The 16,679-nt window shown below is 45.6% G+C and overlaps 1 protein-coding gene and 1 long non-coding RNA gene across 3 annotated transcripts in view; one reads left to right on the top strand and one right to left on the bottom strand.

Annotated features, from left to right (window-relative positions):
• The first annotated feature begins 2,258 nt into the window (after positions 1-2,258).
• ACLY (ATP citrate lyase) overlaps positions 2,259-16,679 on the top strand; it is a 33,019-nt gene continuing 18,598 nt past the window's right edge. For both annotated transcript variants that reach the window (XM_062595620.1, XM_062595621.1), the window contains exons 1-7: positions 2,259-2,347; positions 10,128-10,297; positions 11,954-12,076; positions 13,922-13,984; positions 14,765-14,955; positions 15,916-15,995; positions 16,511-16,641. In XM_062595620.1, the coding sequence (XP_062451604.1) occupies positions 10,139-10,297; positions 11,954-12,076; positions 13,922-13,984; positions 14,765-14,955; positions 15,916-15,995; positions 16,511-16,641 (747 nt within the window). In that variant the 5' untranslated portion in view covers positions 2,259-2,347; positions 10,128-10,138. The remainder of the gene's footprint in view (positions 2,348-10,127; positions 10,298-11,953; positions 12,077-13,921; positions 13,985-14,764; positions 14,956-15,915; positions 15,996-16,510; positions 16,642-16,679) is intronic.
• Positions 7,368-16,679, bottom strand: part of LOC134151226 (uncharacterized) — a 28,344-nt gene continuing 19,032 nt past the window's right edge. Inside the window, exons 2-3 of the long non-coding RNA XR_009960805.1 lie at positions 8,137-8,259; positions 7,368-7,815 (exon numbers count right to left, since the gene is read on the bottom strand). This is a non-coding gene — a long non-coding RNA (uncharacterized LOC134151226). The remainder of the gene's footprint in view (positions 7,816-8,136; positions 8,260-16,679) is intronic.

The following is a 16,679-nucleotide window of genomic DNA, read 5'->3' on the forward strand; positions in this document are numbered from 1 at the left end:
TGGGGGAAAAGTTGAGCATTGCTTTGGAGGGAAGAAAATGCATGTTTTGAGCCAGAAGGAGCGCAGACTCTCGTCACTCAGGGTCCTGTATGCTGGGTGCTCACAATGTCTTTCACTTAGTCTTTCCTGACCCAACTTGTCTGACCTATAGAGGATCTGGCATTTGTTCAGCTTTTGTTCGCACAACTGCATTTCCAAACTCCTGCGCTGGAGGCACAGCCCTGAAAGCGAGGGGGTGTGGGAGGGCAGGCTCGACTTCCAACACTGTGTGTGATTATGTGAATGCCTCACAGCCACTGCTGGTCAGGCTGGACGAGTTCCTGGGCTTGGTCAGCCCGGGAGATGGTGCAAACCGCAGGGGTTCAATGCAGGCACGCCACTGGCTGTCTGACCAAGCGTGCAGGGGGCATAAGCCGCTTTGGGCCTTTGTGCTGTTTTCTGGTAGTCTGTGGTCCTGGTGGCATCACTGCAAAGCCCAATCCTTCTGGATAAATGATGGATGAGAAATTCTGCTGGTTCTCTCATCCTATCAGCAAATGTTAGTTTTGATTTTATTTTGGCCTTGGATAAGACCCTGCCAAGATTAATGTTGGAGGCAATTTGTTCCAGCCAAGTGACTCAGAGTGGGTGCGGTAGTGTCTGTCCTGCTCAAAAAACACTCTTGTGTAGAGAGATTTAGAGTAAGATTTAACTTCATCACAGGGGGAAAATGCTGGATTCTGGAAAGGACAAAAGAATGACTGGGCCAGTCCTTGCAGGGAGTGTGCTAGCCCTGGTGCATCCCTCTGCGGGGCCCCAGTTAGCATCTCATGCATGAGCTGTGAGGCAGAAACACCAGCTTAACCCTTGAAGGGGAAGCCAGCATGACAAATCCTCTGTCCACAGGAAGACAGGGAGAGACTGTGAGACAGTTTAAAATAACCTTTGGGTAATTGGTTTCCGCTGAGACTTTCCCCACTGGCACCACTGGGCGTGATGTGTTCTCACCCGCAAGATGGGCAGGAGCATCGTGTCTGCATCTTCTGGTCACCGTCCTTGCGGCGACTCGCGCAGGCCGGGGGTAATGTTATATGCGCCTCTGTGGACCTCGCACCTGGTCTGAGGCCTTCCCCCCACGTTGCTGATTCTTGCTTTAGTCACAGGTTGGAAATGCCAGGAAAAAAGTCATGGGTAGTGATTCCGACAAACAGAAGAGACGTAGTCTCTGCCATTAGAGACTGGAGTGTTACAAGGCAAATGGCACGGCTGGGGACAGGCAGGCAGGATGGCTGTGTTCTGTCCAAGGCCTCACAACACCTCAGAAACGTCTCTTCCGTCTAATGTGTCTCCCATTCGGAAACATTACAGTGGCCCACTCAGGCGAGGAACTTCTGCAAAGAGTATCTTTCAGGATCCCACTTCAGGGATGGTGACTTAAACCAGTGATTTTTGGTTCCCCAGCAGGACTGCTGTGCGGCACCAGGTGACAGCTCCATTCCCCCAGTGCTGGCCCTGACAAGCTCCTCCGGCTCCTGCAATCACACCACCTCCGTGGGAGGTTTCTCAGCTCTGACCCAGCTCTGTGGAAGAAATGCCTGGCTCCGTGTTGGCACGAGGGCTCCTCTCCGCGCCGGGAGTGGGTGCCAGGTGCAGGTGCAAGCACGCGGGGCGTGACGGGAAGAGTGGGCGGCCTGCCCCGGGGCGAGATGCACCAGCAGGAGCAGGTGAGGCGGGGAGAGCTGCTCCGGGGCTACCAGACAGCTGTCCGCCAAGGAGGGGGTCCTGCAAGGTGGACATCTGGGTGGGACACGAGATCTCAACGAAGCCCAGCAGGAACTGCCGAGTGGCAGCTGGCTGGTGGCACAACCGTGGACAGCAGGCCGCTGACTGGCTGGTGGCGCGGCGGCAGCCGGCGGGCTGGCGGTGGGTGGGCGGCACCGCGGCTAGCGCCTGGACGGCGGCGGCTGGCGGCTGCCACCGTGGCAGTCCGGCGGCGGACAGGTAGCAGCGCGGGCCGGCGGCGCGGTGCTGGCGGGGCGCCCGCGGCCCGTGGCGCCGGCCGAGGCCAGGCCGCGCCCGCCCCCGCGCGGGGTCCGGCGCCTCGGCGGCCCCCGCCCGCGGGCCGGGGCGGGGCGGGGCGGGGGGCGGAACTACGACTCCCACAAGGCCGCGCGGGCGCGCCCCACCGCCGGCGGCCAATGGGTGGTGCGGCCGCCGCTCAGGCAAGGCCCACGTGGCGGCGGCGGCGGCCAATGGGCAGCGCGCGCCGCCTGCGGCCCCATGGGCCGGGGAGGCCGCGCCGCGCCGCAGCGAACAAAAGGCGGCAGCGGCGGCGGGGCCGGGCCGAGCCGAGCCGAGCCGCGCCGAGGTGAGTGCGGGGCCGGGCCGGGCCGGGCCGGGCCGGGGGCCGCTCGCCGGCGCCGCTGGGGGGGCGGGCGGGCGGGCAGGAGGAAGCGGCGAGCGGCCCCCGCGGTCGCTGCGCCGCCCCGGCCGCGGTGTCCGCGGTGCCGCGCCGCGCCGCCCCGGCCGCGGGCTCTTTTCCTCCCGGAGTGGAAGGCTCCTTCGTGGTCCCCGTCCTGCGAGCTGCCTGCTCCCGCGCGAGCAGTAGGCAAAGAGCCTGCGCCTCCCTCCTGCTGTCCGCCCGGGGATCCGGCGGCTTCGGGGCTCCGAAATGGCAGGTTTCCGCCTCCTCTGTAGTTTGCTGTCTGCAAACACCTGCTTTTTTTAATTTGATTTTTATTTTGTTGCCTTGAAAGTTCTCTTCCTTTTGTATGGACTTAGTTACTCTCTGTTAAACTGTATTTGTGTCCAGTAAAGCATCTAAAGGCAGAAAGCTTGTGTGCCTCTTGAACATAGTGTCTGGAGATCTTCATATTTGCTTCGCTTCCTTGATCCGGTTCTATCAGCCTCGTTTTTTCAAAGTTGTTATTTGAATCCTGTAGAGTCTAACATGTGCCAGAGCTCAGTATGAATGTGCAGAAAGCGTGCTCTCCATCCTCAAGCTAGCAGTGCTCCACCGCTCTTGCTGTCCTGTCCTACATGAGGCAGGACAGTTGTGAACGACTGCTGTCTTCTCTCATGCAACTTCACACAGAAAGGATTGAGAGTGGTTTTTCTCTTTGTTATATTTTTTTTCCAATCTACATGAAGGAGACCCAGTGACAGCAACAGTTTAGAATTCTACCCAACAGTGCGGGTGAGAACAGACACAGCTACTGTCCATCTCTGAAGTGAAGTGGGGGAGAGCTTAAGCAATGGACTTGTCCAAAGCTGCAAAATAACTTGGTCTTGAAAGCTGGAGTTCCAGATAACCCAATACCTGCCTAATGCTGGAAATGGGATATTGGGAGCCTATCTGCTGCTTTCCATTAAGCAGATTTAAATCAGTTCATAGTTTGCCTCTCCCTTGCTACTACCTCATTTTCAAAGGTCCTGTGCGGGTAGGAAACCTGCTGCCCCCAGAGCTGTGGATTCAGCTGCAGTCACCACGTCAGTGAGGGATATGTCATTGTGTCATGCCAAACTGGTGCCAGGGATTTCATCATGCACAGTGTCAAGATTCTTTTGACCCGTGAGAATTAGCTGACACTTGTGGGGCCTCTCTCCAGTGGCCCCTCTGATAGAAGCAGGCATGTTTGCCAGGTGGGAGCTGACGTAACTTCTCATGCTGCTGTGGGCTGGAGATATTGGCTGATCTTGAACTGTGTTAATAAATGACCTGGGATAGAGAAAGAAGGTTGCTTTACAGTGTAGTTCTGTTGATGTAATTTTCGGGATAGAGGGCATGAAATCTTTACTGAAGAGGGAGTGCTCATACTGAAGAGTATGATTGGAGTTGAGCATGGCACTGATCATGGTGTGATCTAGAGCCAAGTAAATTCCTTGTATGTGCACCATGCTCTGAGTCCACTGAGGGTTTGGGATGGGGAAGTACCTCAATGCTGTAGTTGCATCTGTGGAAGCAGATGTTATGAAGTGGTGAAGCTCATGCAGTTATACCTCTGTGACCAGAGAGTGTTTAAAGAAGCACAAACTAGCTCAGTGTCGTTATTTTTTTCCCCAGAACCAATTATATTTTCACTGAGTAGTGCTACATCACACTATCTCTCTTTATACAGTCAAGGAGACTTTATCCTGATTCTGTTGTCAAGACTGCCTTCTCTGATTTCTCTCTCTTCTCTCTCTTCCTCTCCCCCTTTCTTTTTTTATTGTATTTGTTTTCTTTCAGCTAGTCCTGAAATACCAGAGCAGATGTATCAGTCATGTCACAGCAAACACAACAGCATCAAGCTTTTTAATCCTTGTCTAGCTTGCCACCATAGCACTGAGTATCTTTCTTTTTGTTTTGTTAACGCGCTTGAGAAACTTTGCCCAAGAACAATCTTACTGCCGTATTTGACAAGTGACATTTTGGGGAAGCAAGTGCTTCTGAGCCCTAGGATATGTAACCTAATCTTTTTATTTTGCATGCTCTGGACTTGCCTGTGAGGGCAGGGGGTGAGGAGGGGGGAGAAATCCCCCACTTTTTTAGATAAATAGCTATGGATGATTATATAAAGCTAATTTGTTGCAGGGAAGCTGTTTGTTTTACAGCAATTAGTAAACAGCGCAACTCGTTCAGAGAAATCCATGACACTTCCAGAAGTAACTTATTCTTACAGCACTGATCCACCTGTCAAAACAGTCAAAAATGTGGCATCCATTCAACGAAACTTTGCCTCTGCTTAAGAAGTAGTTAAGGACTGCATCCTCCAGTTGGGCACAAGAATGGCCCATGTAACTTGGGTTAACTTCAGAGCTTTGAGGCTGAATTAGCTGACCACCTGAGGTCCCTTCAAACCTGAGTTATTATGTGATCCTATGGTCAACTGCATTTTAACAGAAGAGTTTCATGGCACATCCAGGAGCAGAGTCTGAACCAAATGCTTTAAGTGACAGTAGATTGTCCTTTGTTCTGCATTTTTGGCCAGGGGCTAGCTGTTTTTCCATCATGCACCCTTCAAAGGAAAATACAGGGTAATTTCTAGTAACTGTACCTGAAGGGTTGCCGGTAGTGCAAGCGCAATACAGAACTCATAGAATGACCGTCAAACCATCTTAGGCAGACAAAGAGGTACATTATAGGTTAGAAATCTGTTAATTCTACCTGTCCCTATCCAAAACCTTGTGCGGCAGAGGGGCTGCATTTGGAGCTAACTGGAAATGTTTTGTGTTGCTAACAAGAATCTACTATTGTACACAGAGTTCACAAGATTTGGGGCATAAAGTCATAAGACAATTGCAGTTCATAGTTTTACTTAATGGATCATGAGCAGTGCAGCCTCTGTCAGTGAATGGGGTCAGTAGAAGAAGAGAACATTAGGCCATAGTTTGTATTTGTTAAGGAGGAAAGGAATTCCTGCTCCATTTTCCTCTAGAGGTGAATTAACTGTTCTCGTTGGCATTAGTTGGTACTGCAGATGCTCAGTGTGCTGGAAAATAAAATCTGTGACAGATACAAATCCTAGCCTGCCTTATTCTTGGGAAATAGCAAAGATCCCTGGTCTTTCTGTTCTGTGTTGACCTACAGTCAGTGCTCTTGCTCAGTGTTTGCAGAAGAACAGATGCAACCAGTTAATGGAGTCTGCTCTGATTATGTCTCCCTGCTTGGGACCTGCATGAGCGCACACAGCTAGGAATTGCTGATGCTCTATGGATTTTTTTTCCTGCTGATCTCTAGCTTAACAGTTCAGTAGACTGAAGCATTTGTTCTGGGCTGTCTCTATCCCAGAGCAGAGTAGGAGCAGCTGTAGAACTGAGTAAGAGACATGATTAAAGACTTGCTAATGTATTGGGAAATGTCTCAGTGAAACACAGGAAAATAAGGGCAGAATAGCCTCAATACTACTGGTCTGTTGCCATGGGACAGTTTGAATCATACAAGGATTTTGTTATTTTTCATCTGTTTCTATTGTAATAATACTCTAGGTTTTCTGTCTTTACCCTAGTAGTACTGCAAAAATAAGGTGACGAAATCAGGAGCAAAAGTAAGGGAGCAGCAGAATATAGATGGAATAAAGCAGGCCATTAAGGTTTCTGTGAGAGATGAGTAACTTTGCACTTCATTGCTGTATGGAAATGCCCATGTGCTTTGTGTCCCTCAGGTTTAAGCAGTCCTATTTGTGTCACTGTTGTTCCAACTGTTGTTTTGGTAGGTTTTTGTGTTGAGTGAGGTTTTGGGTTGTTGCCTTTAAGACTGAGCGTTATCCTAGTTTGCCGAGTCCAAATTTCATGCAGTTGCAGACACTTACATTGTGGTCATTGGCATAACTACCGTGTGCTTGATTGTTTTAAGTTGTAGATGTTGGTTGGAAATCTGTAATGTTGTTCAGTCAGGTGCTCTATGTCACCTTAGAGAAATAGAATATTATTTTGGTAAGAAATGCATTTGCCATTTTTTGCCGCCTTCCTTTATCCATCTGTCTTTTACTGAGCTGAAATGTGACACTTCTTCTCTGGGACTGGCCTTTAGCCTACTGTAGAGTAGGCAGTTGATAGTAGTAAAAGTAGGACTTTTAAGGGCTTTGAAAGCAAAGGTATTCCAGATTCCTACTAGACAAAACAAATACCAGCAGGTAATCTGTGAGGGGGAGTAGCTTTTACAAACAGCATTTCTTAAAAGCTAAAACTGTAGTAGAAAGTTTTGAGCAGTATAGTACAGTTTTAGTATTGTGTGTGTCTGTGCTGCTGTGAAGATGAGGTAGCAGAGTGGTATTTGAGGGAATCAGATGTGTCTGTGCATGATGCCGAAAAGTTCTTTTTTTACAGCTTTGCCAGCTACTAGACCAATATGCAGCCACTATTATGGCTTTGGATAGCTTTTATGTGTAGTTTCCCTGTGGCTGACTGTATAATAAAACTATATGCCTTTGGTCAGAGAAACTGGTATATTGTTTTTGATAATGCTATCTGCTGCACAGACAAAGCCTCATAATTCAGGGAGAAAAAAGCTGTCTCAATGATATCTTGAAACCAATTTGCATTTAGCAAGGGGTAGGTGCAAACTATTTCTTCAGATCAACTTGTGATTCTTCTAATAGTCTGATGCAGCAAATTCTAGCTGGTCCCTACCAGCTCAGCTATTCTGTTTGCCTCCTGCAGCTTCCTTGCTAATAAGGATTCAGCAGTTAAAACAACTATGCTAATATTTTAATTTTTAAATGTAGGCTACAACACAGCTTATACTCTTGCAGTTCTATGGCATTTGTAGGGCAGATATAGGCAGAAAATTGCACTTGGTGCTAAAGGCAACAGATGGGATTTTGTACAGCAAACGCTCAGTTGCTTCTGAAGCACAGAATCCATGCCTGAAACCCATTCCACACACAGGTAGTCTGCTAGCTCCCTTCTGATGTGCCTGGCCATTCCTGCATACCCATTGCAGATTGCTTCCAGTTGAGACTGTTGTGTATTACACCCCAGCTAGTTAAATCCCGTCTCCTCTTGCAAACAAAATTCCTATCCTTCTTGAAAGCTATACTGGCTTAACATTGAGAAGAGATGACTATTTGTCCTCCTTCAGTGTCTATGCTTGGCTTACAACCTAGGCTTGCAGCCTACCAAAGATGGTTATGCAGTAAGCCTTCAACTAAAACTGTTTGAGGTTAATACACTGGTACCCAGTATTTCCACTTCACTGGCTGTAGTTCTTCTTCCAGTACATGTTGCTGGGACATCCAATAGCAGCAGTAGATTGCTTCTAAAGCTACTGCAGAGTGGCAGCTTGTAGCCCTAGGACCTCACATAATTCGATGGCTGCCAATATTTTTCTGAGACAACTCTACTCCCATGGCACCTCTGAAAAGCAACATACATATTTTTAGAAATTTCCCTTAATGAACAAATAAAACTAACACAGCAGCTTCAGTGTAGCATTTGTGTGGGTATTATGCTAAATAGGGCTGCATGTGAGGACTGAATGGGGCACAGATGTGAGAAATGTATCTGGATTTTGTTTTTCTAGCTCTGTTATATCTCCCATTTCCAGCTCTGAGCATCTCACTATATGATTCTAGCAAGTTCCTTTATGTACGAAGGGAAGTGTATCTATGTCCTCTTCCAGCCTTTGCTATATGTTTGTTTTCTAGATCTTTAGCAACTGCAGATGTCAATTCTTACCTGTACAGTACCCAGCATGACAGAACGTGTATTTTGCTTTGTAGGGCCAGACAAACAAAATGTGCTTCATCTCCTTCAGCTTGTTCATCAGCACTTCTCTCTTCTTAGGCTGTGACTTCAGCACTGGGGTAATTAAAACAAAGTGGGGTTAGTTTTAGCAGACTTTAATGAAATTAACTGTGAGAGTTTACAGGGGCAAGGAGGAGTTTCCAACTGTAAGGAGAAAGATAAGGTGCTTAAGAAACATTGCTTGATGACTTCTAGAAGTTGGGTTAAATTGAAAGCTGCACTTCAATGAAGTCGTTAAAGTTGCATGTACAGTAAATTACTTCTCTGAAAGCAGGAATGCTGGTTTTGAGCATCTTGTGCCATTTCTGTAGCTTCTCCTTTCCTATTTTAACACTTGAAATACACTTGAAAAGATGGTGCAGCAAATATGTCTGCTGGTTTTCAAGCTCAGCTAACTGCTTTCAATGACAGTACTTAGTCCAACCTATTTCATTCCAGTCATACAGAAAATGCAACCTGCCCCAATGCCCCCCCCCCTTTTTATTTTTTTTTTCTCTCCATGGAATTAAATACTTTGTTAAAGTTTGTCTTTCTGCCCTAGGGAAACAGGTCTTTATTTCTAATGATCACTAATTATTCCCTGGCATATTGTGTGCCTATTTATGAGAATGAAGATGAATAACCCAGTTGATTACTAGCGGTTATTATCCAGAAGGTGGTACAAGAAATAAGTATGTGAGCTTTAAACTGTTTGCCTTTGTGGGTCTGGAGTATCTATTTTCTGATAGCATGGCCAGTTAAAGTAAGTCTTCATTTGTCTGAATATGCTGCTGTCCAAGTTGTCAGATGCAATGTGAGGAACTCTTTATTTTCTGTGGTTGCGCCTTTCTGCTTTCCAGTTCTATCTGAATGCATCCTGAGTACACTTTCATGTTTCCTGCAACCCTGACACTGACTGAGGGAACAGTGACAAGGTCTCCAGTCAGTCAGATTTCAGCCTAAGCCACTGCTTGAACCACTTGTCAGCAGTTTGATGCCTTGGAAAAATCAGAACTGCTTGCTGACCTGTTGCTGGTCATGAGACTTGGATCTGATGTCTGACACATGCAGATAGGTTCACTAGAATGAAATATTCTTTCAAATGTTTACTGCGGTTAAAAATAAATTTAATCTTTGACATCTGACTGAAGGTCATCTCTTTGAAAGGTCGCAAATCAGAATTTTCCAACATCTTGCTCTGTTTCCATAATTCTTACCATAGTTTCCCTATGTGGTCTCAAGAATCTTATATTGTAGATTATGAAGCTACTCTCAGGACACTTACAGGACCTAGTTTTTTGTTTCAGGATGGAAGTGTCCTTTTTTGTTTGTTTTGCTAATATTGGCAACTCTTTTGTGTGTGTATATGTATATATGTTTATATTTCAGGGACTGCTAATCTGCTTGTAGTCAAGCTTAGAGGTACAGACTGGAAATGTGGCATGACATGAGAAAATAAGTGGGAGGGAGGGTTTTCTGTTTGGCTGCCTTGTTGCTGCTTCATTGTGAACTAGAAGAGATCTCTATGTAATACATCTGCCATTTCAAGAGCAAATCTGAGGTGCTGGGTAGTTTGAGGCAAGCTATCTTAGCTGGGAATTCCCAAAGGAGCGATGGGAAGCTTAGAACTGGCAGGCAAAAAAGGCAGTCAGGCTTGGTATAAGTGCGGTGGTGGCTGGGCAAGCTGCAAGGGCTATGCCTCTACCTGCAGACAAGACCGGACTTAAGAAGTGTTCAAGGTAGCTGACGGGGGTGGAGACTTTGAGCAGTGCAGGATAGCTCTTTCTTGATCAGGTGAGTTTTATAGGCTTATTTGTAATGGTAAAACACTGCCCATGTTCCGTATTTGTTTTATATTTGCACTGAGAAAGGTGAATGGGAGTTATCTGTGAGAACTGTGCACTCTTCCTGATTACTTCTTAATGAATTGCTTCTCAATCCAGAATAGGCAGCCATGTCAGCCAAGGCCATCTCTGAACAGACAGGGAAGGAGTTCTTGTATAAGTATATCTGCACCTCTTCTGCTATCCAGAACCGCTTCAAGTATGCCCATGTCACCCCCGACACTGACTGGGCACGACTCACCCAGGACCACCCGTGGCTTCTGAGCGAGGTAAGGAGAAGGACTCGCCTTTCTGTCGTGGCTGAGTCCTGACAAACCTCTGTCTGCCCAAGCTGCTCGCTGCCAGGTGGGGCTGGTTGTGCTGTGGCAGGCTGCATGCAGAACTATGTGCGCCAGCACCTTCCTGAAGGACCAGTAGTCATTTATGCTCTGCAGTATTCATTTGCAACATTGATGAGGAAACATACCTTACTTCAGGGATGTTTTATCACCTTCCAAGGGGCCTGATTATAAGATCTGCTTGAGGAAATACATAAGCAGAGATGTTTGTAAACTAGAAGCTTCTGATAACTACAAAGAATGTAGTCCAGGCTAATTCAGACAAAGCAAGAGAGCTATATGCTTGTAAAATGTCAGTCAGTGTTCTCAAACCCTTATCTTCCGAATTCATGTAGTGCCTTCTGGTCTAACTTTGACTTTTTTTAAAAAAACTTCCCTCTCTAGTTGGTATATTACTTAAATTTCCTATGTCTAAGCACATCAGGTGAAACCTTTTATGTTTTTGCTTTCCTTCATGAGACCTTTTATTTCTCCTTATGCTTCATAGCCATGCATTTTTCTGCAGAGAACATTATCTCCAGAGCTCCTGTTATTAGCTGTCCAACCTGGCACCCTTCCAGTGGTTAATTATATTAAGTCACTATTTAGCAGAACAGGAATGTTTCAGTCTTTTACTTACTGATTGATAGAAGCCCTACAGTAAGTAATTTAAATTCTGTCCACTTAACTGCAAGAGTTAGTTGCTGGAAAATATCAGTAGGGCTTCTAAAAAGATTGAAGAAAAACATAGAGTAAGGATAGTATGTAGCCTTTAAGGCAAACTCTTGGAATGTCAGAAGAGCTGCAGTGTCCACTCAGTAGACAGATCACTATCCCTGTGCTCTGTAGGGCAATGTGTTATGTTTTGGCTCTGTCTTGTAAGTTGCTAAAGTTCCAGGATTTACCAGCTGTATAGGAGAATGGCACCCAGTTCTCAGCAAAAGTATCATTTGCAAGCTGAGAAAGTGTTTACATAGGTCCTCCCCCCCCCCCCTTTTTTTTGTAGGTATCTTATAAAGAGTCAATGACAGTCAGCTACTATACAGTAACCTTGTAATATGTGCATGGTCCTTGGCTCTAGCTGGTCTCTTGTGTACAGTGTGTATTCATAAGCAACTGACTGTGCTTGTGATTGGCTTTCCATGTCTGTAACAATTTCTCCTTGTGCATCTCTGCTTACAGGGCAATATTAATTTCATGATGTCTCTTACAAAAATGATTTGCAAAACTGAACACTGTTCAGTGGGAATCCTCATAGAAAGGGAGTAGGTAAACATCATCTTCTTAATGCTTACACTGAAAGAGTTGTTATCAAAGTTTATCCAGGAATTCAGAACAAACTGTCAGCTCAGGCTGTGCTAAAATACAGTCACTCTTGAGGAAGAATAAGGCAGCTTCTTCTTGAAGCACAGAGTAAAAAACTGCAGGCATGTTGTACCAAGAGATGCATTTGCTTAACAACTGTAGCACATTAGGCACCAGCCAAGAGATTACAAAAAACATCCTCACAGAGATTCTTTAGAGAATTTACTTAAACTTTAGTTTCACCATCTGCAAAGAAGCCCTAATCAAAATCACTTTCTTAATCCATTTTGCACAATATTGCAGCGACTAGTGGTGAAGCCAGATCAGCTAATAAAGCGACGTGGGAAGCTTGGACTGGTTGGAATTAACCTCACTCTGGATCAGGTGAAGGTTTGGCTGAAACAGCGCCTGGGCCAAGAAACCACAGTGAGTTCTAGCCATGAATGGCAACAAAAACATGAGGACTTCTGTGTTCTGTCTTTTTTTGTCTACTTGCATCATAGGATCCTGGTACACAGATATTTCTTTTGCCTGTAGTAGTGTAAAATGCATGCTATGCTGATGCTAAAGTAAGTGAGAAATGGCCTCACAAATGAATTTCCTGTTGGTAGATAAGCATTGTTTAATGTCACACCCTGTTAACTTAGTGCCCCTAATTATCTGCTGCCATGTATGCTGTGTAGGGCTTGTGTGGTAGGAGCTCAGCAGGAATTAGTACCATTCTGAAAATCCCTTTCACTTGGGAGTCAGCAGTTGGCAGCTCAGATGCTGTCTCTAACTGGAATAGTTGCCTCACGTTAACACCTGAGACAGATGTAACAAGACAAGTATAAAAGCTGTCATAAAATTGTCCTCTCAGTGTAGCCAGCCAGTACGTTTTGGCTGATGACTTGAGTGTTATTTCAAGTCCTTCTTTTAACTTGATGCTAGCTTGTAATATTTATTCTTCTGGGAATGTTACTGCAATGCTAATGATAAAGAAATGCCTGCCATCCCAACTGCTATGTTTTGAAGCTGATGGAGTTTTGTTGCCTCAAGGAGACTGATGCTTTGCCCGTATTGTGATTGATATGCTGCTGGCTCCAGCACCAAGCTGTGCAGCTGAGCCAGCGAGGCTTGCCTGAAGGCCATTATGAAACAGCAGGCAACTGCATCTTGCGTGCCTGCCCATCAGGAAAATGGTGGCTGTTGAAATAACTGCTGAGCATAACCACATCTAAAGGAAAGACTGTGCCAAGGACTTGAGACAGTCTTATTATATTGGCTCCCAAAGCAGTGTCTTCAGGAGAGAGTATCTATCATGACATATGGAGGAGTGTCCCTTCAGCCAGGAGAACTCTGTTTTGGATAGCAGGAAAGCACCCATGCAACACAGCTCCTAGGCCCTTGCTGTAGCTGCCTGCCCCTACAGGGGAGAGGCTAAAAGGTCTTCTGACATTGCTTCCAGGGTGACTGTTGGGCACAGGCCTCTGCTTCTTCCACTCGCTCTGTAGCTCAGGATTTCACTCAGTTGTCTTTTCAGAGCTCCAGGTGGAAGCTCCAGTTTGATGCTTGTACTTTAATGCCAAACTGAACTGGGGACTTGGTCTCTTGAGTGCTGTCTGCTATCTGCCCTGTCAGCCCAGCACGTCAGCTGCTGTCTTTTGCTAGGAAAATGGGTCATGGCCTGTGCTGACAGCCTGTCACTCTCGCCGTTAGTCTGAAGGTGCACCAATGCTTTTCTGTGCTCCAGGCTGACAGCGCAGTCATGGCAGAACAGCCCAAAGCCAACAAAACAAGAACTGACTGTTCTGCTAATCAAACCCCCAGGAAACTGCCTGTTCCCTGGTCTCACCAAGAAAGTTTTGGATCTCTTTCTCTTCCTCTAATAGTCCTGCAGGTGCAGCAGCATATAGTGTCCACTAGTTGCAGGGCTTGAGCAGTTGCATTTCAGCCTGCACTAAGCAGTGCCTCTGTAAAGACTCCATCTGGGACAGGAGATGACGAAGAGCCATTAAGGTGCAATTCCGACAGTTAGGAAAGGGGAAGGTGTGCTTTGCAGTTTACTAGTCCCTGCACTTCAGGATATTTTACTAACTCATGTAAAGCACTGTGTGTGGCAGCAGCAGCACTTGATACTGTGCTGGTTTCCTAGGATACATGTTGGAGAGATGCTTGGGAGGAAATAATTTTAGTCAGAGCAACATTAATTCTTGAAGCTTGCTTTACTCTGTCATAAATGCAGAATCTGGACAAGCATTTATTGGTGTCTGTCTTGTTTTCTGCCTACAGATTGCTAACGCTAAGGGAATCCTGAAGAATTTTCTTATTGAGCCCTTTGTCCCCCACAAACAGGTTCGTATAATGATTAGAGCACAAAAAAGTGCTTTTAAATCTTTTCTGATTTGCATGTTGCTCAGACAGATTGATGTAGTGGAGAAAGCAGAAGCTTGGGAGTGTGCCATTAAGCTGACAGTGTTGATGCATATTGTCAGAGCTGTATGGAGGTGCAGCATTAGTCCCTGCAAAAAGCTGTCAGTAGTCACGTTGGTTGCTCTTACTCTCTGCTGGGAGGAGGTTTGCAGTGGTACAGATCACATGAGGGACCTAGTTGCTAGGGAAAAGGCAGCTTACTGCTCCATGAATCTGGTGCTCCCATGCATAAATAACAAACTGCTGATGTGAAGTGTCTGTGCTGGTGACATCGTTATCCTCTGTCATGGCATTGGGGAAGGGATAATTACCTAAGATGTAGGTGTCTTCAGTGCATCCAGGAAAGGACCATGCTGGTGCAGCTAACTGGAGTCTGAGGTTTGTAATTTAGTTTTGTAAGATAGGAGCATAGTGTTTCTTGTGTGTCTTTTTTCCCCCACCCCTAAAGCAGCATACGCTGTCCCCTGACAGGATCTACCAGGATGAAGCATTCTGGGCCCTGCCACTCTCTCTCCCAAGCCTGCATACCTGTACAATTCTGGGGGGTGCTTGCGCCAGTCTAATGCTACTTATCCTTGGAAAGTTTAGTAGTGTACTCTGTTGCCTCTTCCCTAGCAGTCTGACCACTGACCTGAGCACTGCTTCTTCGGGGTGTTTGCTCGGTGTGACTTGCTAATGTTTGTGTCTCGGCCTGTGCTGCAGGAAGAAGAGTTCTATGTGTGCATATATGCTGCCCGTGAGGGAGACTATGTACTTTTCTACCATGAAGGGGGTGTGGATGTGGGAGATGTTGATGCCAAAGCTCAGAAGTTGCTTGTGGGGGTAGATGAAAAGCTGAATGAATCAGATGTAAAGAAAAATCTCCTGCAGCATGCACCAGCAAACAAAAAAGAGTAAGTACAGATGTCCAGTCCCCATGCCTGCTCTGTGCACTGCCAATTGCCCAGAAGCTCTTTCTCTCCCTCCCCCTTTTCTTAAGGGCAACTTTCGTACTGCTTCACCCTAATGGTCATTCTCCTAACCTTTTTATTGTGTTCAAGAATGTCATGCATTCTAAATTCAAGTTCTCTGACATTATCTGAGCCTCTTGGAAAATTGAAAACAAGTGTTGGTGGAATTTTGAGCCTTCACTTGACAGGAACATTCTCCTCAATCTAGTAAAGCCTTGATCTGTGCTGTATCAGAGACTTGTATAGAATTTTGATGCTTCATGCCAGGATAGAAGAGTTTCCTTTAATTAGTAGAAATGGTAATATAATGTGAATCTGGTTGCTAGTTCAGAAATGTACTGTGCCTTACTTCAACCACAGCTACTTCTAAGAAAATATTCTCTTGATGTTCCTAAGCTTACTGCAAATTGATCTGTAGGTCTCAACTTCTTTTGGATCTCCTTTAATTAAATACCTATAGCTAATTATCTTATAAGTCATGACTGACATTGTTTGGCACTAAAAGGCTGAAGTATCCTCTCACTAATGGTTTGTTCCAGTCTCTCCCCCATCCCATCTAATGAAGTTTAGATTTGACAAAGATGCATGTCTGACATTAAGAAACAAAGATGCATTTCTGTCTCTCTGAGATTAAATAGACTGAACATCCATAAGGTAATTGTGAGCAACTGTTCTCAGGTGTTAGGTGGAGTATAATTAAGATGAGTCATCAAGCTCTTCCTTTCCTTGAGTCATTGCCTAGGCTTCTTCCAGAGAAGATGAATGAGAATGAAATAAATTTCATACAGGCAAGATTTGCAATTGGCCACTAATGTAAATGAAGCAGAGTGGTAGTATTTTATATTTGGCTGCTTTAATGAATCTTTATTATTACTTGACTTTTTTCTTTCTTTCCCCCTTCAGTGTCTTGGCTAGCTTCATTTCTGGACTGTTCAACCTTTATGAAGATCTGTATTTCACATACCTTGAGATTAATCCATTAGGTAATTCATGTTTTTTGCAACCCTAGTGCAAGACTTCCTGTTCATCTGTCTTAAAATACTGAAATACATATTTTTATTCTTCTGTGGCATATGTAGTTCACAACAGTATTAGGCAGTGCCTGCAAAAAGTACAGAAGTAGCTCTGTCTCTTGAAGTTTTTAGTTACATGAATCCAAAATGGGGACAGGAGGAAGTGCTGTTCTCTGTCTTAATTTCCTTGCATAAACAAGTATTTGTGATGTTGATTCAGAACTGAAGAACATTAAAATTGCTCTGCTGGATCAGAACAAAACAGCATCTGAGCTTCAGCTTGGTCCATGACCATGGTTAATAGTTGATTCTTACGGGACTCCTCTGGGATTGGCCAACATAATTAAATAACGAAGGTGGAGGTGGGGGAACAAATGTGATCTAGCTTTTGTAATGATCTCTGTATGGTATCAAATTCTATGAGCAAATCCATAATGTATGTCTTTGTACAAAATGCAACTAAGTCTGGTATTTCTCAAATGTAGTTGTGACTAAAGATGGCGTCTACATCCTTGATTTGGCTGCGAAGATTGATGCGACTGCTGACTACATCTGTAAAGTGAAATGGGGGGATGTGGAATTCCCCCCTCCCTTTGGCAGGGAAGCTTACCCAGAGGTAAGTAAACAACCCAGTCCGGCCCAAATCCCTCTGAC

Source organism: Rhea pennata, chromosome 26 (genome assembly GCF_028389875.1).
Source record: "Rhea pennata isolate bPtePen1 chromosome 26, bPtePen1.pri, whole genome shotgun sequence".
NCBI classification, from domain to species: domain Eukaryota; kingdom Metazoa; phylum Chordata; class Aves; order Rheiformes; family Rheidae; genus Rhea; species Rhea pennata.